Source organism: Propithecus coquereli, unplaced genomic scaffold (genome assembly GCF_000956105.1).
Source record: "Propithecus coquereli isolate 6110/MARCELLA unplaced genomic scaffold, Pcoq_1.0 Scaffold137, whole genome shotgun sequence".
Classification (NCBI taxonomy): domain Eukaryota; kingdom Metazoa; phylum Chordata; class Mammalia; order Primates; family Indriidae; genus Propithecus; species Propithecus coquereli.
The window spans coordinates 3112737-3138415 of record NW_012137969.1 but is presented as its reverse complement, the minus strand read 5'-3'; the positions used below and the strand labels follow the sequence as shown (position 1 = coordinate 3138415).

At 48.5% G+C, this 25679-nt stretch overlaps 1 protein-coding gene across 1 annotated transcript; it reads right to left on the bottom strand.

Moving 5' to 3' along the window:
* Positions 1-11100: 11100 nt before the first annotated feature.
* LOC105806093 (chromosome unknown open reading frame, human C7orf26) lies at positions 11101-25074 on the bottom strand. The gene is made up of 6 exons (XM_012639162.1): positions 24610-25074; positions 23866-24087; positions 21665-21830; positions 16421-16948; positions 15466-15505; positions 11101-11866 (listed from the first exon to the last, which is right to left on the bottom strand). Exons 1-6 carry the CDS (start codon positions 24799-24801, stop codon positions 11665-11667), a joined length of 1350 nt encoding a protein of 449 aa, XP_012494616.1. The 5' UTR covers positions 24802-25074; the 3' UTR covers positions 11101-11664.
* Between the last annotated feature and the right edge of the window lie 605 nt (positions 25075-25679).

Sequence of the window (25679 nt, the reverse complement as noted above, 5' to 3'; positions counted from 1 at the left end):
GCGCCCCGGCCCCCGTCGCCGCCGCTCTAGGCCGCCGCAGCTCTGTGGGCTTAACCCTTCCCGGCCCGGCCACTCACCGGGGCCGGGGGACAGGATGCGGGGCCCTGCGTGCGTCCCGGGCAGCCGGCGCGGAGCGCAGCGCGCGCTGCGCCGCATCCCTGGTGCGCGTGTCCGCGCGCCACGGCTGGCGACTGTCGCTGCTTGGGTGTCTGCGGGGCTCCCAGCCCGATCCTTGCCACCTCCTGAAGAGCAGGCGTGGCCTCAAGGCGCCTCTGGCCAGGGTACAAATTGTGGCTAATTAGCGCCCAATTAGATGGCGCTGAGTTAATGGGAAGACGCCACCCTACGCCTGAGCAGGCCCTAAAGAGGCCGCCCCCGTCCACACCGTGGAACCCTCCTCCTGGACCCCTAGGTTGGCAAAGGGCGGGGAGTGTGTGCCAGCCCGGTCAGTGGGCTGTGACCCGCCCCGCCTGGATCAAACGGGCCATCCATCGAGGCCACCCTGGTGAACTAGCAGAGCTGGGCTCCCCCGTCTCCACCCCCTGTTCCCTTCCTCTGGTTGCAAGGCCAGTGGTCAGGCCCTCCCACCTCTCCCACCCTCTCCCCTCCAGACTTGCCAAGCTGCTTCCTGCCTGGGTTAGGGGTCTCCTCCCAGGGAGCCCTTCCTGGACCATCTCAATATCCCAGCTCTTTGCTTTCCTGTCCTCAGAGCACAGACCTCCAATCTGGAGAATTCACATGCAAATCCAGATGCTCAAATTCTCTTGAAAAACCCAAAGATCTGGGGACAGAGAGCTGTTCCTCCGGTGCAGTAGGAATGTCCCCACGGAGGAGGCATGAGTCCCTCAGTACTGTCTGCCTGATCACACTGCTGTCCCACAGGTGGCACCTTTGTCTCACTCTTGGATTCTGCCTGGCCCCCACAGGCACTGGAGTTTTGGGCTTCCCCTCTGGCCCTTGCCTGAAAAACATGCACTCTGGCAGCTTCACCCCCAGACTAGGAGCTTGGGGGGCAGCAGGCCACGTGTGACACTTGGTCGGGGGACAAGTGCAGCAACAGGAACCCAGCTTTGGAAGCAGAATCATCCAGGGACCTCCTGCCACCAGGTAACTTGAGGCCAGTGAAGTGGAGACAGCAGCCACTACAGATAGCAGGAGGCGGAGTAAGTGAGCAGATGAGGAGGAGAAAGCCAGTGTAAGCTAAGGGCAGGCGTGCACTGGCCCTCCCCTCCTGCCTCCTGCAGACCTCATGCCTGCCCCTTTGGTCCGCCAATCTTTAGCCTCTCCCTCTGCTGACTTCTTGCCAAGCATCCCCCCATCCTCAGTGCTCTCCCACCTTAAAAACATGCTAGCCTGCTCTCTCCTGCCCTCGGTGGCCAAACTTCCTTTCTCCATGTCCCCATCTGCCCATCCCACCTTCTCTCCAGCCTAGCCTCCACCGCACCACTCCAGCCAGACAGCACTACCCCCAACCCCCGCCAAGTGTCACCAGCAACCTCAGTGTCACTAAATCCCACATCTCATTGTTCGGCCTCTGAGCAACATTGGACAAGTCTGTGGAGCTGCAGAGAGAAACACCTTGGTTCCCCTTCTGTCTGCCCCTTCTCTGACCCCTCGTGGGCTCTGCTTCCTTCCCTGAGCTCACTGCCTGCCCCGTGCAGCATGGAAACATGCAGGGAAGGTTTTACTGAACCCAGTTTCTCCCCAGGGCCATTCCTTCTGCACACCCATTCCTGAGCACCTTACTCAAAATCCATCCTTTTTCTTCCTTTTTTATCTCTTTAGTTTTTTTTCTTTTTCTTTTTCCTTTTTTGAGACAGGGTTGTGTTCTGTTGCCCAGGTTAGAGCCCAGTGGTGTCATCATAGCTCACTGCAGCCTCAAACTCCTGGGCTCAAATGAACCTCCTGCCTCAGCCTCCTGAGCAGCTGGGACAACAGGTATGCACCACCACACCTGGCTGATTGTTTCATTTTATTTTTTGTAGAGATGGGGTCTCATAATGTTGCCCAGGCTGGTCTCGAATTCCTGGCCTCAAGTGATCCTCCTGCCTCAGCCTCCCAAAGTGCTGAGATTACAGGCATGAGCCACTGTGCCCGGCCTTTTCTCTTTAATTTCCATCAAGGTAATACATATGCCTAGTTGAATAAGTCAAGTAGTTCTACAAGGCTTTTAGCAACAACAGTGACAACAAAAATCTCTCCTTACTTCTGAAGACTGGACACTCCCCTTCTCTTCTGGCATTTGTCACCATATTTTTAAATGGCATGCTTATAATGCTAGTACTTCACCTTTTTTCCCCACTTTAGATAGAATTTTTTGACATCTCACTTTGGAAGATGAAGATTTAACTCTTGAAACCATACATACACATGCACACTGTCCCTCTCATCATGCTGTTGAATAATAAGAGATTTGTTTGGCCTTTGTCCTGAGTCCCTGAGACAGAGTTTCTGAACCCTTGGCCTGTCCCCACTGATAGGAATGTCTTTGTTATTCATGGTGAGCCCTTCCTGAGTTTATGCTAATGGGGTGACTCAGGTGGGCCCCTAGATAGCTTCTGGGTGGGGGCCGGTCATACCAGAAAGACAATCCATGTGATTGGGGTTGGGGTATTGAGTCTTGTGACATCCACCTGGCCCCTGGGCAGAGAAGAGGGCTGGAGATTAAGTTCAATCACATGACCGGTGATTAAATCAATCCTGCCTATATAGGGAGATCCCAATAAAAACTCTGGACACAAGGCTCTGGTGAGCTTCCTGGTTTATGATAAACACCCGTGTGCGGGGAGACTGATGTGTCTTGATTCCACAGGGCAAGAATACAGAAGCTCCACATTCGGGACTCTCTCAGATCATGCCCTACGGGTCTCTTCCTAGACCACGGCTGGTCTTGATGTGTGTTATTTATAATAAAAACTGTAATTATAACCACAGTGCTTTCCTGAATTCCATGAGTTGATCTAGGGAATTATCAAACTTGAGTAGGTCATGGAAACCCCAAACTTGTAGCCAGTTGGTCAGAAGTGTGTGGGTGGCTTGGGAACCCTGGAATTATATCTGAAGGAAAGGTGTCTTTTTGGGGACTGTGCCCTTAACCTGTCTGTGCTAATTCTCATGGTTAGCACCAGAATTGCATTGCAGTGCTGCACCTCTCAATACAGTTTTATTGCAGGATTGGTTAAATCCATGTTTACTGTTTCCATAATTATATCTACGTAAATATCCTTCACTGCCAAGCCCAGTATTTTTATTAGTTTCCTTCTGTACAACTCTTAATTCTTTTTGGAGTTAATCACTCTCCTTTTTTTTTTCATTTTTATTTGCTTTGATTCATTCTTAGAATCTCTTAATAAATCTTCCCACATCCTCCTCTGGCTCTATAAACACCACTCAGTCCAACTTTCCACCCAGCCAAACTGGTCTGAAATGTATTGTTTCATTTTGTTTCCTGGGGACATCCCTTCTGGAGCCTCCTTCCTCTGGATCGGTGTTGGGCAGATTGCTTTCAGGGCTCCTTCCCAGCTGTCCCCCTGGGATTCTCTCCCCACCATCATTCTGAGACTTTGTCTCTCTCACACTTGCTCACACTAATCTCTGTTTTCTCACACCATGCCCTTCTCTTTCTTGATTAACTCATTGTGACAGAGACACTTGGGGCTCACTAAACATTCCAAGTGCTCCCCTATATTTCCAAGTCTTCCAACCAATTAAGTTACAGCTAAATGATTAATTTGGCCAGGGAACTACGAAAGGAAGCGACACATGCTACTTCTGAGCCCAAGCACTGAGGAGCTGCGTGCCACCTCCATCTTACTCCCCCTGCCATGGTGGCGCTGGGGGAAATGTGTTCCACATGGTGCAACTGTGAGGTAGGGGAACCTCTGTTGGCCTGAGCCCCTCAAACTCCAGTTGGGAAAACAGAAGAACTCTTAAGTACTTGAACGGAATATCGAATACAGCGGAATGACTGCGGACATGTTGAAAGGGCTGGAGTATGACAAAGGAGAAGATGCGACTACCAGAGATTAGCACCCCTAAGGCTACGGGAACAAAAGGGGACACACCCAGGCCTGTTGGTGAAGAAAGGTTGTATCACAGGTTTGGTTTCCAGGAAGCTGCCTCTGGGGAGAGAGGTGAGCATGTAGGAGCCTCCCTGTGGAGGCTTCTTGAAACCAGCATTTGTGAGCTAGAGGGGAAAAGAGAAGGAAGGGGCGCTGGGTGAAGGGAGGCTTTGGACTGTGATATGGTCTCAGGGACAGGCCTAGCTGACCCCATGAGGACCTGGGAAGCCAGGAGGGCTCTTCAGAGTTGCCCCAAGCTGGGACAAGGAGGCAGGGACTTTATAAACCTGCATCAGTGATTACATATGGGCAGCCCTGGGGAGGGATGTGACTCTGGGCAAGGTCTCTTTAGTGGAGGCAGTTCTGAAGACAGCCACCAGCCGATCGCTAGGGGAACAAGTCCTCTAGTCCTGAATGGGTGAGGGTCCAGGTAGTACGTCTTGGTGTCCACTACAGGTGCTTTCCCACCCCACCCCAGCCTGGGGCTCCCCATCCAGGCCCAAGGCCAAGGCCCCTGGAGGAGGACTCTGGGGTGGTTTGGGAGTCGGTGGCAGCTAACCAGTCCACACTAAGCCAGGTAGTCAACACAACATGTGATCAAGCTGGCAAGGTATTCAGGACCCAAGAGTGGCCAGCCCTGCAGAAAGCATTGGCTATGATAAATTTGTCATTGTGGCCCTAGAAATGAAATTATTAGCAATCGGCCTAGGTTTTATGAGATTGTATTATGTCACCAGAAAACCCCCAAGCCTGGCACACGAGTGTCTGTAATCGGCTCTCTGCCTCTCAGGTGATTAGCAGGTCTAAGGAAAGAGCAAATGGCATCTGTGGGAAGGTTTTCTAAGGAAGTGAGAGGGGACTCACCTACCTCTCCTGCTGATTACTACTGAAAACTCGGGAGAACACAGAAAGCAATTATATGAAGACTGAAAAGTAAGTAATGGCAGGCAGGTCAGGAAGGAAAGTCAAAACATGAAGAAAAACCAGTATGGCAGAGGCTGGGCTGGTGTTTTCCCTCCAGTGTCTCCCAGCCTGGGCCTGCAGTGGGCAGAAGGAGGGAACTATATAGCAGGTAAAGACAGCAAACCCCGAGAGTGCCTGTCTGTATAGCCAGAACACCTAGGAAAGTGGCCACCTGAGCAGGTGAGTGGGAGAGAATCTCCGTATTTTTCTTCCTCTTTCTCTCTTGGTCCTACCCTGAGCCAGTGCCAGCCGCAGAACCACACTGCTGTGGCGGTGGTGGTGTGGGCATCTAAAGTCCTGAAAGAAAATCCGTATTTCTGGATAGAAGAACCAGGAAAAAGGGTCCTCTGCTGTGTGAAGAGTGTGAGAGGAATCCCTGTTATTTTTTTTCTCTGCCTTTTCACCCCAAAGGCAGGCTCCATTGCACAGAACCCTGCTACGGCACATGGCGCAAATCTCCCTGGAGAGCCTCGTCTTCCTGGTCAGAGAGAATTGGAAAAGGGGTTCCTGGGAGTCAGCACGTATGGAGGAAATTCTGGAGAGGAGAGAGCTTAAGAAGGGGCTTCCCTAATTCTGCATATGAACTAACACAAGTTCCAAGAGCACATCCATGGAGCATGCCCCCCTCAAAAAAAACAGTGAAGAGTTTGAGAACTGAACTATGATAAAAACCACAAGCAAAGCCCCTGAGTGTTATGTGCAAGGGGCAGACCCAAGCAGCAAAGGCTTTGAAAACTGATCTGACATTGGGACCACTGCCCACAGAAGGAAAGAGACAGCCTGGGGTCTTAACCAGGTTGGTTGTCTGCCAAAAACAACACAACAAACAAAGGAACACAACATTCCAACATTCTCCAGAGAATGTAATAGGACCCAGAGTCTCACAAAATAATACAGTATTGCAAATATAGAAGATACAATCCAAAATTTCAAAACATGCTAAGAACCAGGAAGATCTTACCAATTCACAAGGGAAAAGACCGTCAATAGATGTCAACCCTGAGATGATGCAAATGTTAAAATTATCAAAGATTTTAAAGTAACTATTATAATTGTCCTCCATGAGGTAAAGGTGAACACTCTCAAAATAAATGGAACAAGTTTTCGCTGATAAATAGGAACTATTAAAAAAAAAAAGAGCCAAATGAAGAATCTAGAATTTAAATACATATATATATGAAATCTTTTAAAAAATCACTGAATAGGCTTAATAAAATAATGGAGATGACAGGAGAAAGAGCTAGTACAGGCGAAGATAGATCACGAGAAATTGCAAGGTGAAAAAGGTCAAAAAAATAAACAGGGCCTCAGGGACCTATGGATTTCTATCAAAAGGTCTAACATTAGTGTCACTGAGTTCCTAAAAGAGAGGAGAAAGAGATTGGTGCAGAGAAAATATTTGAAGAAATAATGGCTGAAAACATCTCAAATTTGGTGGAAGACTTAAGTGTACAGCATCAGAAATCTCCGTGAACCCAAAAAGGATAAAGTAGACACACACACACACTCAAATACATCATATCAAACGACTAAAAACCAAAGATAAGGAAAAATGTCTTAAGAGCAGCTAGAGGAAAACATCCCATTACAAATAGGGGACAACAATTCAAATGACTATGAATTTCTCATCAGAAAGAGAGGAATTGGTTTTCATTTGCCCTGGTCAAGTCACGTGTTCATTCTCAGCTAATCAGCACAGGGGCTGCAATACTCAGCTGCAATGCTCAGCTTTGCCGCCCCTGTGTCCCCTACTGGGGTCAAGGAAGCCAGGGCCTGAGGGGTGCAATCAGGATGCTCTCGGTAAAAGGAAAAGAGCGCCCGAGGGACTGGATGTTGGGTGGACAAAAACAACAGAGAGCCATCATAACTAGAATATATTGTTATTTATTTATAATACACACATCGACTTGCAACAACTTGCTTTTTGGGGAGGCGGGGCAGGGTCTCACTCTGTCCCCCAGGCTGGAGTGTGGTGGCACCATCATAGCTCACTGCAGCCTCAAACTCCTGGGCTCAAGTGACCCTCCTGCCTCAGCCTCCTGAGTAGCTAGGACTACAGGCGCACACCACAGCACCTAGCTAACAACTTGCTTTTCAAACAAAATATACTTTCGATGTCTTTCCAAGTAGAACAAATAGCTGCCTAATTTAAATTTTAAAATTCTCCCTAGCTTCTAATTTCAAGGATATAACTTAATTTAACCAGTCCTCTACAAATAATTAAGCTGTGTTCTGTTTTTTGCTATTGCAAATAACCTTGTGCATAAAACTTTAATTGTGAGAGTTCTTCTGTGAGATATGTCCCTAGCAATGGAATTGTCAAAGGATATGCATATTTTAAATATTGATAGATATTGCCTAATGGACCCCTGGCAAATTATACTGATTTATATCATTGCCAGCCAAGAATGGGAGTGTCTGTCTCCCCACCACTCCGCTATATCGAGGATACTTTTGGTTCCAAATTTCAGAAACATGCAATTAAAACAAGCTTAGAGAAGAAAACACTATTATCTCATTGTACCAAAAAAAATATTATACAATAGTAGAATGCTGTAGGGTTGGTTAGTGGCCCAACAATACCTCAGTGATCAACTTCTCAGGGGAATTGCAAGATGATCAGAGCCTCAGAATAGAGGCACCAAATCCTCAACAATGTCCAACACCAAAACGAACGTGTCCCTACTTCTGGTCCCTTTGGGGTTAGTCGAGAACTTTCTAGGAAACCATCTTCTCAGATGTGCCCTACATTGGGAATGGCTCCTGCCTATTACTGAACCACACTTTGTCTGGGAAGTGGAGAAGGACGTGCTGGTGGAGACCTCACTGGGGGACCCAGCCTCCCCTGAGCAGATACTTGTCTAGCACTTGCCCAGTGAAGTTCCTTATCAAGAAGAAGATGCAGGATGGGGGAGATGCCCCATCTGCTCGCCAACAACAAATGTTAACAACTGCCCTGTGAGAGACAAAAGCATCTCATTGCTTTAATGCACATTTTTTAAAATGCTTTGTGATGTTGAACATCATTTCATAAGTTGGAGAAGGCAGAGACGCAATTAAATTACTATATTTTACAGGAACTGGAAAATCCCCTTTCTATAGGGTTATGCTAGCAATTTGGATACCAAGTCCACTTCATTTGTTTGAGTTTGTGTTTCTGCCTGACTTCATTGTTTTACACACTTATATGGTTCCAAAGTCAAACCTTAAGCCATGGTGCATTCAGCAGTCTTGTTTCCATTCCTGCCCCCTTTGTCTGCTCCTCCCCAAAACCCAGGCTAAGATTTATACTGTTTCTCCTTTATCCTTTGTTTCTACGTATACTTCCCCACGCCCTTTCTCACGCAAAAGGTAGCTCACTGTACATAGTTTTCTGTGTTTTGCTTTCTAAATTATTATTAATACTTAGCAATAAATCCTGGCAATACATACCTGGTATTACCCATCTTCCACCACTAACCTGACTTCTAACACTATAGTTTCTAAAGGTGGGGGGTTTTTAATTAAGAAAATACAGCATAAAAAATTATATTTTCATCTCTTGAAAACTAAAAGTCCTGGCAACACCTTGGCCTAAGAGCTCAAGTACAGCAACGATCAGCTCTGTGCCCCCCACATTAGCATAGTCCCCAGCACCCAGCCCCTCCTGGTGTCTGATCCTGGTAGCGTCAACTGTTGACATTGAATTTACCTGCCTGGTCCCTAAGGACTTCTGAGTTTACAGCTCCTAGTTAGCCAGTCCCCTACTGATGGCTAGTCAAGCTGTTTCTGGATTTTCCCTTGTCAAAAAAATACTGCCTAAGCAATTCCATTAATGTGTGTGTGTGTGTGTCTCAAAGGAACTGAAGACACATGTCCACACAAAAACTTGTACACAAATGTTCACAGCGGCATTATTCACAATAGCCAAAAAGTGGAAACCACCCAAATGTCCACCAGCTGATGAATGAACAAAACGCAGTCCATCCACACAGTGGCTGATTATTCAGCCATAGAAAGGAATGAAGTTCTAACACCTGCTACAACATGAACCTTGAAAACATTATACCAAGTGAAAAAAGCAAGACTCAAGGCCACATTTGGTATGATTCCATTTATATGAAATATCCAGAAAAGGCAAATCCAGACAACAGAAAGTAGATTAGTGGTTGTCAGGGGATGTGGGGAGAAGGGTAGTGACTGCTAACGGGTATGGGGAGATGAAAGGTCCTAAAATAGATGGTGATTATGGTTGCACAACTATGTGAATATACTAAAAACCACTGAATTGCACATTTTACATGGGCATGTGAATTATATCTCAATAAAACTGCTACTTAAAAAGCAATACAGCAGCAAACATCCTTGAACGCCCCTTCTTGTTTCCGGAATTGCTGGGTCACAAGGCCATTCTATTTTTTAATTTCTCCAGAATGGCCAAACCAATATACTCCACCTCAGCGTGACGCTTGCTTCTCCGCACCTTTAGCTACACTTTCTGTGTTGCCAATCTAAAGAGTAAGTAAAAAGATGGCACCTTGCTACTTAATATAATCTACATTTTCCTGGTTACCATTTAGGTAATCTGTTAATATCTATTGGCCATTTGTATCTTCTCTCCTATTTTCTGTTCACATCCTTCACTCATTTTTTATTAGAATGTTTTTTCATTAATTTGTAGCTCTTCATACATTCTGTAAAGATATACTTGAATATGTTGCAAATATTTTGTCATACATCAATTTTTAATGTATGTAAAACACTTTGCAAGTGCTTGGCACATAATAATTACGAAGCAGGAGGCATTCTTTTCATTACTGATAAGGAGGAAAGCAAGAATTGGTGAGGGTATGAACAGTCTCCCTGTATCTGCATTTTTAATAGGTTGATTTACCCACACACTGCTAAGATACCACCAAAGGAAGTCTGTGGCTCCAGTAGCTTTATTTCTTACATTTTTTCTTTCTTTTCTTATTCTGGCAAGAACTACCTTGGGTCTGAGAAGGGCTGAGACCTATCTAGCCCCTGGAAACATTTGGTGCAGGACACCTTGTAAGATGGAGCCCTGAGAGCCCAATTGTTCAGAGACCTTTTCGAACTAGGAAGCAACATGAAAGCTACTTTTGGATCCTTTTCTACAACACTTGGTACAAGAGTGAAATACTAAGAACCAGCCCAGCACTCATCTCTTTAGTTTCATAGATGGTCCCACTAAAAGAGATGGAAGCAGACACTTTACTTCAGTTCCTGATCTGACATCAGCAGATTTACACAATGAACAGGAGACATGGTCAATCAGAGATAATGAAATCAAACCCAAAGAAAAGTTCCTTTATAAAGTTCCTCGAAAGCTATTTGAAAACAGATCCCTGCTAGGCTTCACCTTGCAGGCTGGTCCCATGCTCTGGCTGTGGCCACGGGGACCTGGTTGACATTCCAGGGGCCCAAGGAAAGCTGCAGGCTCTTGTCCTAAGAAAGGACACTTGGTCCTTGTCAACCAAGGATGGCCCTTACACACAACTGCATCAGCGCACATTCCTGATCTTGAGAAACACCCTACACGTGCACATGTACGTGGAATCTGAGAGATCATCTCGTTTGGTCTGATCCTCCAAGTCATGGCCTTCAAACAGGAATAGAAGGGTAATGAATCACAGGTTAAATTTCATCCCTACCAGTGAATCTCAGTCCTTGAGTGCTCACTTTCAGCCTGCACGGGGAGGGGGGTTGAGGGACAGTAACATGGTTCCTGACCTTTCCTTCCTACCGAAATTAAAAAATTAAACAGACACCTTCTAATTATGTACTAGAAAAACATTCCTGAAGCCTCTATTTTGTACCCGAGGGAAGAAAGAACGTGGGCCCAGAGCAAAGAGATCAGGAGCGCTCTATTGCCAACTGACCTCGGCTGCCCGGCCGGGGGTGGAGACACTGTGTCCAAGGTGTTTCTGTCAAAAGAAGTGGCTAAAAACTTGTGCTCAACCTTCTTACCATGATCATAGCAGAATGGGGAGAAAACTCCCACAGCTCACATTTATAAAGTTGTTAAAATACATTCCATAAAGTCTATAAAACTGTTTAGAAAAATTTATTTGAACGTAGGAAAATTTAGAGACCCCCAATAAAACAGAAGTTCCTTTCCGAGGTGATGGGAAATCCTGACAGGCTTTCCCAAGCCGTGCCGTGGGCTGCGTACACGCTCACGGTCAAGACGCTTCATCTCTGAGCTCCTACAGCTGCAGAAAGAGCCTGCATTTCTGGCGGGACACGTCGCCTTCTCGAGGAGGCCAGCCCCATGGACTTGCAGTGCGGCTGTTCCTCAGCACTCCTCACGCACAGGCTTAGAGTGTGTCTGAAATGACACGCGAGAACAAAGGCTCACAGGATTGGCATATTTAAAAACACCCACAGCACTCTCTCTGCAGAGGGCTGTGCGTTCTTCCTTTCATCCATCCAATCTGGATTTTTAAGAATGTGACCAGGTAGGAGGCACCTGGACTGCGACGACTCAGAACTGTTGCACCAAGTCGGTTCTACTGGTGAGGCGCGGCTGCTTCCCTAAGGTCCTCTTCGGTGGGGCCTGTCACCCCTCTCTCAGAAGGCTTTCTCCAACCCAGGCGCAGAAGGCACACTGCCGCGCGGCGGCACACGAGGGGCCGGCCTAGCGGATGGGCCTGAATGGGAACGTCACGCCTGAGATGAAGGTGTGCCCGGGGTGCGTGGGCAGGGCGGGGTGGGCGGCGGGGTGGGCCGGCACAGCCCCATAGCCCAGCGGGGGCGTGTGGATGTGAGGGTAGAACCCAGGGGGGAGCGCTGCGTGCGGCGACTGCTGCACTGGGCCCGAGATCACCAGCTGGAGCAGGCTGCAAACACAAGGAGAGGGGTTAGTGCCGCCGAGTCCAGGGGACCCGCCTGCGCACACGCACTGCACGCTGGCTCCACCCCTCCCTGCACCTGGCTGGGACTCAGCGGCGCCCATGCCCATGGGAGGCACCAGTCACACGGGTTTCTAGGCAGGTGGTGAGCACCGAGGTGACCTACGGCCGGAGGATTTACACGGGGACACACGCAGAGCCAGAGAGGAGGGACCTGGCGGGAAGGCCAGGCTCCCCCAGGCAACAGAGCATGGAGGGAGGGGCCTGCATTGGGCCTATGGTCCACTCACAGGCTCCAGTGGCAGCCCCTCCGCCCTGAGACAGGCCCTAACTGAATCCCAAGCGTAAGCTCCAGGAAAGCTGGCCTTGCACATGACCCTGAAATCGAAAGCCCAGCACAGGGCCCCTCCGGAGTGGGCGAGGCCTGGTGGCCCTTACTGACCTTTGGGGCCCACTACCTCTCCCACCCTCGCCCGGTGGAGCTTCAGACCCTCTGCTCAGGAGCACCTCCACCCCACTCACACCGGGGTCTCCGGGAATAGCCACGCGCCCTCCCCAGCCCTCCTATGCTCCTACCCTTGACCACCCAGCCCAGGCGCCTGGGGCTCCCCGTTTGGGGTCCAGCACACCCACAGCCGCCACCTTCTAGACATCCTCCTCCCTCCTGACTCCAACAGCACTTTCTACTGCTGGGTCCCTCCTGAGACACCTGAAAGAGTTTCTCGCTGGCCCTCCTTTCTAACCCACCTCCCCCAGGACGAACAGAACTCCCAGAACCCGCGCCCCCCCGACCTCTGCCCGGCACCTCCAGCTCTCCCAGCCTCGGCCCACCTGAGTCCTGCTGTCAGCCTGAAGTGAGCAACTCCCTATGGGTTCTACCCTGATCAGAACAACCTCTCAGGTCCCCCAACCCACCTCCCACCTTCCCGACACAGCCTCCTCCAACCCCGCCTCCCCCTGGAGTAGGCCCCACTGCAGACAGACCTGCACTGCCCACTCCTCTCCTGACCTCACCCCGGGACCTTGCCCAGCCACCTCCTGTGTCTGCAGTGCCTCTGCTGGTCTCTCCCTCCCCAAAGCCACCTGCCAGGTCCTGCTCAAGCCCCATCACTTGCTCAAGCCGACCCTCCCCACACACTGCCCCACTGGGCTGGCGACAGCCCGTCCTCTAGGCCACTTCCCCTTTCTGTGGCCCTGACTGCCTCCTGCCTACTCCCTTGCTCTGGTCTGTGGCAGACTCACCCCCCCCCCAGGACAAAGGCTGGGGCCAGCGCCTCAGGGAGGCCTGGGCAGTAAACCGAGGGCACGGGGAAGCCTGGTGCACTTCAGTGGTCCAAAGCTCTTTGGGCCCCTTTTCATTTCCATTACTGCTTTTCTATAACCCTGAGTAAGAAATTCGATAAAATATTAACAAACCCAAGGAGGAGGGAGCACTACAGAAGCAAAATTCAGGATGTGGGATTATCTGAACCTACACACCCTGCCAGAGACAGAAATAGTCTAAGGAAGTTTCCAGTCTAGGTGGGAAGACCACACAGAGACCATGAGAAACCAAAGAAACACTGCAAGCGGCTACCTGTCCCCTCTCTTTCCTGAGTCGGGGACTCCCCTGGATCTGTGTCAGGAGAGGCAGCCACAGGCTCCCAGGAAGGGATGGAGTCAAAGCTTCCAAGGCAGGACCAGCAGGGGACTGCTGAGAAGGTACAGAGGGGACTCCAACGTGGACCCCTAGTTATAAGACTAAAATGATGTGAGGATTTACATCCTATCGTTATTTTAATTCCCTGAAAACACTAAAACATTAAATAAAAGCTGTGGACAAAGAAGGAATATCACGAAGGAACTATTGCCAGAGAGTAAAAGGTGCCAACAGATACCAACAATGTCCTCAGATGCTGAGGAAGCCTCTGGAGCTCGGACCAAAAAAAAAAAAGAAAAGAAAGAAAAGGACGGCGGGAGCTCCTCAGGGAAAGGTGGCCCCTGAACAGTCTGTCCACTGTGTTGACATAACATCTCAGGCAGAACAGTTTTGTCCCTTCCAAGATCATTACATTCCACCTCCTCAGGTTTTGCATCTATGCAGACACCTTCCCGGAGCTGCTCTTCCCTTGCAGAACCTGGCAGAGCATGGTGGGAACGAGAGTCCCCAAACACAGCACAAGGATGCGCTTCCTCTGCTGCCTGTGAATCAGTATCTGGCCGATTATGCACGTTTCTGTCACAACCTGCCAGCACACCGAGACTCGCTGCACACGGCAGAGCCTGTGGCCAGGCCCCGAGTGGCTGTGAGCACCTGGAACCCCACTACTCCCTGTTTAAGACCAATGCAATGGGGTCTGAAGAAAGAACATTAATAACCTACCAAGTTAACTCAGTCATTTTTCATTTCTATAAACCCGGTCCCTGTGCACAGGAGTTCTGCCTTCAGCTATAAACATTTCCTTACACAGTTGTCACAATTACTATTTTTGGTGGATACACAATATTCTATCCTTGTGATGTATCACAACTAGCTTACTGAGTATCCCTGCGCTGTGGGATACTTTGGTTGCTTCTGGTTTTTTGCTGGAATCACACTGCAACTGTATGAAACATTGTTGCATATATGCCTCTTGGCCTTTTATCTAAAGGCCGAGACACAGAAGTGAAATTTTTAAGTTACTGAAAGAATAGTAATAGCAACAGCAGCTAACACTTGTTAGACACTCACCACAGATCAAGTACTGTTCTAAGTGCTTTCTGTAGTTTTACTCATTTAATCCTCACACAAACCCTATGGCGGGGGTTGGGGGAGCACCGGGTCATGAGGCAGGTCCTAGGATTGTCCTGATTTTCCAGACGAAGGACCCGAGGCAGCAGAAGGTAGGGAACTTGCCCAAGGTCACATGGATAGGAAGTAGCAAGCTGGGATTCTTACGAGAATCCGTGTGACCACAGCTCCTGCTTTTTATCCCTATGACTGCATTTATGGAGAGGTTTCCACGTGACAGGGACTATGCTGAGAACTTTACGATAGTACTGCTCCCCATTTTATAAGGAGGGAAACTGAGGCCCAGAGACAGGTGAAGAGACTTCCCAAGCATCACAGCAAATCACAGACAGAGCCGCACTCAGGACCCGGGTCCCTGCCACCTGATGGGTCCCTGCCACCTGATGGGTCCCTGCCACCTGATGGCCGAGCACCAGCATAACCCTCTAGGGCTGTGGCTCTGCGGTGCTTCCCAAAGGGCTGTGCAGTTCACAATGTCATCGACAGGGCACCACTGCACCAGCCCCACCACTACCCAGGTGCACGCTCATTTAGCAGCTTTCAGCGACACCTGGAGCTACTCTGGCTTCTTTCCTTAACTCCCAGGTCCATTTTTTCACGTTTGCTCTCTAATTAGGGCTCCTCTCACGTGGGTTCTCCCATCATGTCCATTCCCCACTTATCACCGGGTCTTTAAGGGGCTCCTTATAGGGAGAAGCTCTAGACCCTGCAGACCAACCCTCCCCAAGGAGCCCAGAACAAAGGGATGCACTCTGCCTTGCCTCCCCCACCCTGGCCCAGCACGTGGCCCAGCTGGAAGTTTTGAGAGGGTACTTACTTATTATGGGGCAGCCTGGAGCACAGGGTCCTCAGGTCATCTGAAATTAAAGAGAGAAATGATTAAGGAACAGACTGGAGGCAACACAGTGAAATAGTCACTGATGTTCTCTTCAAGGATGCCAGCAAGACCGCAATAGTGCCTTACACTACATTTTCCTAGCATCACTTAGAAGCTGGGTTCTCATTTCCTTCAGTTTTTGCTTTAGCAAAGTAGGCCTCAAATAGAAGACATCACTTAGGAAGGGGGTAGCCCTGTTGGCAGTGTGTCAGATGGCCACTGGCAGCAGGGCTCTCACTGGCAACCAGACACCCAAGGCACTCCAAGAGCAGTGCTAAGAGGGAAACCCACCGCCAGTGACCACCCCTCAAGGCCACAGGCAACCCTCCAGAGGGAGTCAACAGTTAAAAAGCAAACCCAAGCGTGTCATTCGCACCAGATCATTCTCTGGGAGCCTCTGAGCAAGGAAATGCAGAATTAAGAACCCTCAAAGCAGGTGACGGGAATGTTGTGTGTCTTGCCTGGGCGGCAGCTACGTGCATATGTACATTTGTCAAAACTCATCACATTTTGCACTTAAATTTGTGCATTATTTATCATATGTAAATTATACTTCAATAAAAAAGGACACAGAAAAATGAGATTCCTCCAGAGGAAAGATATTATCTGTGCTCTTGAGAAGTCCCCAGTCCTGGGCAAAAAGTGTTAGGAGACGCTCAGATGTCACATCTGTGGTATATTAGAACTCTGATGGCTGTGAGCAGGGAAGGCAGGGTGACAGGGCACTACTGGGAGATGTTCTGTGACATCCACCCTCCTCCCCCAACTCCCGTGTTCAGCAAGATGAGACGTCCTAACAGAAGCAAAAACAGTATTTTTCTGGTGGAGTCCCTGTTCTCCTTTTGCCAGGCAGTGGTGTTCCCCTCCCAGGAGGCCTGGCCAAGGCATTACCCACCTCTCGTGCACAGCAGGGCTCCCGAGGCCATGGCCACTTGCAAAGCCTGTGCCAGCCGGTCCAGTGAGAGTTCAATCTCCTGGGAGGCGTTGAGGGGGTTCAGTTCATCTGCCAACCTGTTGATCTCCTCTACCAGCGGGACCATGTGGTCAAACAGGATGAGCCCCAGGCGCCCATAAAGATTCTTCTCGGTTAAGTGCAGTTGGAGCGTCAGGAGAACCTGCAGGACACTGAGGTGGAGTTTCGAGTACAGGAGGTGGGAGTCTCGGTCCATCCCCACACCCAAGTCCTTGGCAGGCTTGTTATTAACGTGGCCATTGGATAAGGAGGGCTTCTTTTTCCTTTTATAAGCCAGAGGGGACTTCACGCACCAGCGGATCAATCCAATGAGCGGGGTGAGTTCTAAAAATCCTATTGGTAGATTGGCTGCAATCGGAGTATTTAAAAAAGTGATGAGAATCAACCTTGGGTCCTCAAAAATCCAGCTGACGATCATTTCGAGCAAGTCCAAAGGTGGGATGAGATCATCTGCAAACAAAGACTGTCAGGTCAGATGGGTTCTCAGCTCAGGGACAGGAGTGGGAAGTGGAAAGAGAAAAGATGGACAGCCAAGCTCACAGCACTGACCTTGGCATTCAGATCACTGCTCCCTGCCTGCCTGTTTCCTATCTTCTTTCTGAGAACATCTGCCACACAGGGCTGGGACTTCTGTCTTAGTCAGTGTTACCTCACCCGTGCCCAGGACTGTTGGGCCAAGCAAGAGGCTCAAGAAATATTAAGTCAACAATCCTAGAATGGCTTAGCTTTCCCATGAGCTGTGGGGTGTGCAGCCCAGAGAGAGGGGGCTGGGGACCCACTCGTATGCACACAACCAGCCTAAGGGCACTGCACGCCAATCCCAGGATGGGGAGCATAGCCTAGTGGTTAACAGCCAGGCTGGGTCCACCACGTACTTTTGATGAGTCCTGGGGAAGTTACTTAATATTACTGTGCCTCAGTTTCCTCATCCTTTGTGTGGAAATAATAGATGGGGTTGTTGGAAGATTAAATGAGTTAATCTGTGTAAAAGACTGAGACAGTGCCCAGCACACTTGTAAGCCCAGAATAAGTGTCAATACTTGTTCTTCTTATTCTCTGTCTAGCCTGTAGAGTGTGCCAGGTCTCAGGGATCACAGATCAGGCTGTTGTTTCGACCAAGGTTCCAGGTTTGGGGCTGGGATGGCCCTAGGCAGCTGACAGATGACTGCAGGATTCTGAGCTGCTCCCTGAAGGCCACCATAGCTGTCACTGTACCACGCGGGAGACACCCAATACAGGGAGGAAACCTACTCACACGAGGGAAGGGGTAAAGTGTTTTGGACATAAAAAGTGTGGAATTTTATTTAAAATACTAAGGATGTCAGAGCCCTATTTAGGCTATTGAGGTCACTCAAAGCCAACCACAAAGAAGCAGTGTCGGGAGAGCAAGATACATGTTGGTATAAGGTTTCCAATCACTCTTTCCCAGGAAACTTGGTCTTTTTTTCTAAGATTATTCCTACTGATAGTTTTACTATTAACCACCCTCCACCCAAGCTGCCCCTTCTGTTGTGAAATGACAGCAACAGCAGGCAGCAGTTGTCCTGCGTCCAGCCCTTAACTCCTCAGCGACGTTTCTGTCTAGGCAATGCGAGGCTCACACCCGCTCCACCAGTGTAACCTCCCCCGCATCTAAGCTGAGGTATCTCCACCAGCCTCGAGGCAATGTGTGCACATGTACACGTGTGCTCCAGCCATACGTGTGTGTGTACATTGTGAGTGAGCCCTCAATCTCAATGACCTTCCTACTCAGAGACACGAGTTCTTGGCACTGTTTGGGCAAGAGGAGGTTCTGTATGGTTAGGTGAGCTTCTTCCTTTTTGTGGTTTTGAAGGCACAGACCCGTCAAGAATGCTCTCCTGTTACTAGAAGTACCCAAGAGCAGCGTCAATTACCATTCTGACAGTGGCCTCCAAGGCCACTACTGTGTGCTCAGGGACTTGAGAAATCACCAACACATCAATCGGGCTGATACACGGACTTAAGAAAAAGATACTGTGTCTCAGATGTACTCTCGTACATCAGTGGTATTCCCCGAATATTATCTCGTATTCCATCTGCTAATTCATTCATTCCCAATAATAAGGCCAATTTCTGTCCTTATCGCCTGACGACTTGAAAGGCAACTATGAGGCTATAAACTGAGTTTAATCAGATCTTTCTTATTGGAAAAAAAAAAAGGCCTGAATATTGTTTTCAGCTATTAAGAGCTCTTAGGTAGACTCTGCAGCAGAGAACGAGGGAAAATTTCACTCTGGTGGTACAGCACTGCTCTACAAGACCTGCTTCCCATTCCAGTAGCAACCCGCTACAAAGAGGAAGTACGTGATTAGTGAATGGGTGTGGTGGCTCACGCCTGTAGTCCCAGCACTTTGGGAGGTCAAGGTGGGAAGATCACTTGAGGCCAGGAGTTCGAGAAGCTGGACAATATAACAAGACTCTGTCTCTAGAAAAAATTTAAAAATTAACCAGGCATGTGCCCATAATCCCAGCTACTTGGGAGGCTGAGGCAGGATAGCTTAAGCCTAGATGTTTGAGAATACAGTGAGCTAGGATCACACCATTGCACACTAGCCTAGGTGACAGAGCCAACACCCTGTTGCAAAAACAAAAAACAAACACAAAGAAGAAATTAGCATGTGAATATGGTATGCACTTGAATGTTCACACCATTTCCACACGAACTTCCTCAAGACAGCTAAAAAGTCTAACAGCAAGAAAAAAAGTTATAAATAAAAGGAGGCTCAAATATAGTCAGGGGGCTGGCAGGAGACCAATACTGGACTGAACAAAAATGGAACATGTTGTTGAAGGCTCCCGAAATGCCGGTTTAGCTATCAGACCAGAATAAAAAAGAGACCATTTGTCAGCCCTCTAAGCAGCAAGACCCAAGGACAGAAAAGGAGGAAGCTAAAATACAAGCAGAAAAGAAGGCTTTGAGGCCGGCTCTGGACAGAATGCCAGTCACCAAGGCCTGTAACTTCCCCACATGGAAAACAATGCCCACAACCCCCTGCCTGGGAGCCACACAGGGAAGTGGTGACCACACTAGGATACAGACACAAAAGGATTCAGTGTACCGGAAATCTTTGCTTGTCAATCTCTGTTCCTTGGAATGCACCCCTGGGGGAGGGAAGTGAGCAGCAGAGCCCTACAGGCAAGGATCTGAGCCCCCTGCCCTAATTTGATCATAGCTGATTAACTTCTAGTTTTTAAAAATTGTTTTAATTGGGAGTCTGATCACAGGGCTCAGGGATGAGAGACATCAGGCTTCTCCCAGCCAAAGCCAAATGCTATTAAATATACATGGCTGTCCTGAGGACCTCCACTGTTATCCTGCTGAGGAAGTCCCCCAAATGTCACTAATAGTGGAACCAACACGTTTGCCTCTAACGTCAGGCACTAACGACACATCATCACTTAGGTAGTACTGATGCTGAAAGGGTTTAACTAGAATCTTTTCATAACGAAACAATCAGACAAATCCAAACTAAGAGACAGTCTACAAAACAACAGGCCTGAGCTCTTCAAAAATGTCAGTGTCATGAGAGATTATTTTTTAAATGCCAGAGACTGCTCTAGATTTAAAAAGACCAAACAGGGTCAGGCACAGTGGCTCATGCCTGTAATCCTAGCACTTTGGGAGGCTGAGGCAGGAGGATTGCTTGAAGCCAGGAGTTTGAGAACAGCCTGAGCAAGAGTGAGACCCCATCATGCCTCTACAAAAAATAGAAAAAATTGCCAGGCGTGGTGGTGCATATCTGTAGTCCCAGCTACTTGGGAGGCTGAAGGCAGGAGGATTGCTTGAGCCCAGGAGTTTGAGGTTGCAGTGAGCTGTGATAATGCCACTGCACTCTAGCCAGGGTGAAAGAGTAAGACCCTGTCTGAAAAAAAAAAAAAAAGACCAAAGAGACATGATAACTATGTATTATGTATGATCCCTCAGAGCAAAATGAAAGGATATAAAAGACATTATTGGCCAGACATGGGTGTGGTGGCTCACATCTATAATCCCAGCACTTTGGGAGGCTGAGGTAGGAGGCTTGCTTGAGGCCAGGAGTTTGAGACCAGCCTGGGCAACACAGTGAGACCCCGTCTCTACAAAAACTTTAAAAATTAGCTGAGTGTGACAGCACGCACCTGTAGTCCTAGCTACATGGGAGGTTAAAGCAGGAAGATCGCCTGAGCCCAGGAGTTCAAGGCCATAGTGAGCTATGATTGCACCACTGCACTCCAGCCTGGGCAGCAGTGAGATCCTGTCTCTTTAAACAAAAAAAAAAAAAAAAAAAAAAAAAGCAAAGAAACAGAAAGATAAGGCTAAGGGCATTAAACGATTTAAAAATTAGCTGAGTGTGACAGCACGCACCTGTAGTCCTAGCTACATGGGAGGTTAAAGCAGGAAGATCGCCTGAGCCCAGGAGTTCAAGGCCATAGTGAGCTATGATTGCACCACTGCACTCCAGCCTGGGCAGCAGTGAGATCCTGTCTCTTTAAAAAAAAAAAAAAAAAAAAAGACATTATTGACATAATCAGGGAAATCTGAATATAGGCTATATTAGATAATAGTATTCCATCAACATCAAATTTCTTAGGTCTGACAGTGGTACCATGGTTGTGTAAAAGAATGTTCTTATTCTTAGGAAATACATGCTTAAGTATTGACTGATATCAACAACAAATTCTCAATAGTTCAGGAAAAAAAAAACATTTGGGGGGGGTATGTGCGTGTGCACTCACAAAGAGAGAAGAGAACATATGGCAAAATGTTGTTAATGGTTGAATCTAGGTAACAAGTGTATGAAAATTTGTTGTACTATTCTGGAAACTTTTCTGAAGTTTTGAAATTTTTCAGAATAAAAAGTGGTGGTTAAAAACACAAATCATATGTCCAGGGAGCAGGCCATGGCTCATCAGATGCCAGACCCTGGCTTTTTGGGCTGTCTGCCACTTGGACCATTCTGACTCAGGCAAATGGCTAAGCTCTATCTCAGCAAACTGCATGAGTCGAGGTGGCCCACACCTTTAGCTTACAATAAAAACACACATTTCAGACAGAAAAGGCCAAAGCATTTGCTGGACATTTCTCCTGGGTATTCAGTAGAAAAAAAAAACAAACTGGCTATCAGTTGAAGTTGCTTTAACAGAAACAACCTGTTTAAAGTTTACCTGACGACAGGTCATAGAGTGCAGTGACGGAAGTTATGAACTGGCAGCAGAACCGAGGGCTGGCACTGAATATCTGCTTCAGCGTCTGAACAGATCCCGGCACCAAACAGCAGTAGTCATCCACGAGGGCCCTGGCTAGCCTCACACAGTAGACCACAGGCGTCCGCTGGAAAGAAGCCACAGTCCACATAACTACAGGTGTCATGAGCTAGGAGACTCCCAAGTAGACTATGTACATACGCTGAATACCACTGGAACTGGCAGAACCACTTCCAAGAGGGGAAAAAGAAATTAACAGCTTACTCTGAAGCAGGAGTTGGCAATTTAAAGCCCACAAGACCAAATCCATCCCTCCACTCATTTTTGTAAATAAAGTTTCATTGAGACACAGCCATGTTCACTCATTTGCCTCCTGTCTAAAGCTGCTCTTGCACTACAAGGGCAGAGTTGAGTAGTTGTGAAAGGGGACTATGTGACCCGCAAAGCCTAAAATATTTCACTATTTCACCCTTTACATAAAACATCTGCCAACCCTTGCTTTAAAGTTTACTTAGGAAAGATCGTTTCTGACTTCAGGTCAGGAAGTGATAACTTTTGTAACCCTATGGGGATTAACAGTTGCTACCACTTTGAAGAGATTTAGGAGAGTTTGTGAATTCCATGATTAAGATGTTTGTCTAGAGCAGTACTTTCCAAATTTCCCTTACAATCCTGCTCTCTTCAAAAGGCTTCTATAACACCTTTGAATCCTACATCACCACCCTCCCTGCCTTTTTTCCTTCCCATCCACATGTCAATCTGAAACTCTGGCCACATTCAGCAGCTGTTCAGGAAGCTATATCGCTAGGGTGCCAACTTGTCCTGTGGGAGAGACTACAAGGAGACAGCAAGCCAGATTGTTCATTCAGGCTAAAATCTGCCCCCACAACACCAAACTTAGCTGTTAAAAACACCAATTTCTCTCTCTTTCCCCAGGAGGAAGCTGCAGCCCCTCACCCCACCATGGCAAGTCCTGACCCAAACCATGAAGCCCCTTTCCCGTTGTTGACATCTTTCATTTTTGCCAAAATGCCAGCACAACCACATCTCAAAAGATAAATGGAAAACTATATGACAAGTTAAAAGATGCTAAACTTGGTTTCACTAGGTTCTCAAGAAATAAAGTAAACCCAAGGTTAAATACAACATGCATGATGAATTTGGATGCTCTAGAAATTGAACTGGTGAGAATTAAGGCACAGATTCCACTGACATTTAGCTGTGTATTACAAACAACAATGTATTTTTGCTAGCCAAATTTCAAGGATAAACAAGATTGTAAGAAAAACATTAAATTGAGAAAAAAAAGATTTCAAGGGCTTGCGAATGAAGCAGGCTTATGAAATATAGCAGTAAATTCTGTTAGCTTAGCCAAGGATCAGATCAGTCAAAATTTTTGGCTAATAATTTCTCTCAGTGGATTATCGATCTTTCAGACTTTGAGTAGTAAAAAAACAAAACAAAGTGAATCTTCTTACATACTATCTTAACACTAAATATACTGTAGATAGATATTTTCCTTTTGAAATTTAAAAACACTCTAGAAGGCATTTATATCCATATCCATTAGAAGAGCATCAACTTTGTGATGTTACCCTAGAACAAAGCAAAACAATTCACATGCTTACTGACCTAGCTACATAACAAAAAATCTTCTAATGATAGGTAAACATCACCATAATTTGATTTATAGTGATCTTTCTCCCATCCAAGTACTGACCAGCCCTGACCCTGCTTAGCTTCCAAGATCAGATGGGATCAGGCACATTCAGGATGGTATGGCTGTAGTCAGCTATATAGTGATCTTTCCAAAAAAAAAAAAAAATTGCTACCTTTGAGACTGCATGCATACTGTTTCCAAAATCCTACCTTATCATTTTCACCTAAGAAAAAAGACTTTCACTTGCTCCAAAGAGGGACCCATTTCTTTTATTATTAAAAGAAAAAAATCATTTGCCATTACACACCACTGTGTTCTCAAGAATGGTTACAATCTGTATATAAAAATGGGACTGCGGTACTGTATCACGACACAGGACAGTGACAATCAAGGACATAATATATGTGGATAAGACCTCTGCAGAAATCCAGTTAAATGAAAATTCCTGACAATAAACTCCTCTTCAGAAGCACTCAGGAGCAAGGCTACTCTAGAGCAATACCTGGAGCCAGGAGGCTGCACACTCCAACACCGGGATTCGACACACAGCCACAGCCATAGAGACCAGTTTTCCCAACAAGCTCATCCGGCTGTCATCAGCCTTGTTGCCTTGAGGACTGAAAAGGGATGAGAAAACAATCTGCCGGACAGAGTCCTTGGTTTGCTCCTGGAAATAATTGCACATGATTTCAAGAAGTTGAAGCTCCTGAAGTGAATTCAGTCTCTGTAAAACAAATCCAGGGAAAATTATAAGAAATTTGGCCCCAACATAATTATTAACTCATACAGTAAGAAAACAGAAAATATATTAATTTCTCCAGGATACTTTTTACCCTTATGAAGCTCCAGTCCCAGTGGATAGAACTTTGCTGTTAATCTCAGCAAAAAGTCACATATATCATCATACATCATTCTGGAGGACCCAGAATGACCCGAAACGGTTTGAGCCTCTCAAGGACAAGCTAACAGGCCTTTAGTGAGTGGGCAGTCTCCAAAGTCTCTTCCTCTAACACCATTGAGACCCGTCTGTCACAGTCCCTGCGAAACAGGCACACAGCAGAGCCTCAGGACCTCAGAGAAGGGATCTGAACGCTGCTGCAGGAGCACGCAAAGGGCGAGGACGGAGCTCCCGTAACGAAGGGCGTGTGCGGGTTGACAAACATTCGTCAGCACTGGGGGAAAGGACACCAGTCTGCCTATCCGGAACACAGTCGGGGAAGCTACCCGCCCGCTCGCCCAGCCGCACCTTGGGCTGCGCGCCGCGCTCCTTGGGCACCTGGAACACGAACTCCTCCAGCAGCTCCACGGGGCCCTTGTCCACGATGGGCAGCGGCGCGCTCTGCAGCTGGTTGCTGAAATAGATGTCCAGGTGGTACAGCACCTCCTTGGCGGCGCTCAGCGCGTCGCGGCGCAGCAGCGAGTGGCGGATATCGCTCATGGTGCGGCCGCCGCGGCCCCAGCGCCGAGCGCGTCCCACTTCCGCCGGGAGCCCGGGGCCGCGCCGCCGCCCGCTGAGACAAAGAGGCGCGACCCGGGCCTCCGCCCCGACCCCGGGCCTGGGCCCCGCCGCCCGCCCGCCCGCCGCCACCTGCTCCCGGCCTGCTCAGGGGGCCATCGCCGCCGCTGCCGGCCGTCGAGCGCCGGGGAGTCCGACTGCGGCGCCACCGAGAGCCGCGGGAGCCGACGCCGCGCAGCCGAACGGCGGCGGAATGCCGGGCGCGGCGACGGCGGCCCGCAGGGGCCAAACGCAGGCCGCGGCCTGGGCGCGCTGTCGGTAGGGCGCCCCCTGGCGGCGCTGCCTGGCGCGCGGCGGCCGGAAGGAGGCCACGCCCCCAGCCCGCTAGCCGCTTTCGGGCCAGGAGCCGGGCTGTCCGAGTAGCGAAGGCAGGAGAGTGCCACACTTACCGGTGAAAGCCGTCAATCCTTTCCGAGGCTCTCTTGTGCTTTGCGCGGCGTTCAAAGCCCCCACTATTTCATTTCACTGCGCTTTGGATGGGGGGGCGTAGTACAGGCTTTGGCTTGGGGCCAGCGGACTTGAGTTCCCTCCTGGCTCCAGTGATCCATCTTAAAGATTTACAGCTGTTCTGATCTCACGGGCTGCTATGACAGATGATGCTTAGTAGGGGCCTCCTTCCAACCCCCGACTCCCACTACCTGTCCCCAGGATCCCTATTTCCCAGCCCTTTCCGGAGGCCTGGCCTCGCGGACGCTGGCTCCTTGGCCTAGCCTGGGAGGACCATGGGAATCTTAGGTAGCCAGCAAGGTTCAGCCCACCCAGTCCTACTCCTGAAAACCCTCCCACTCTAAAAACCTTCA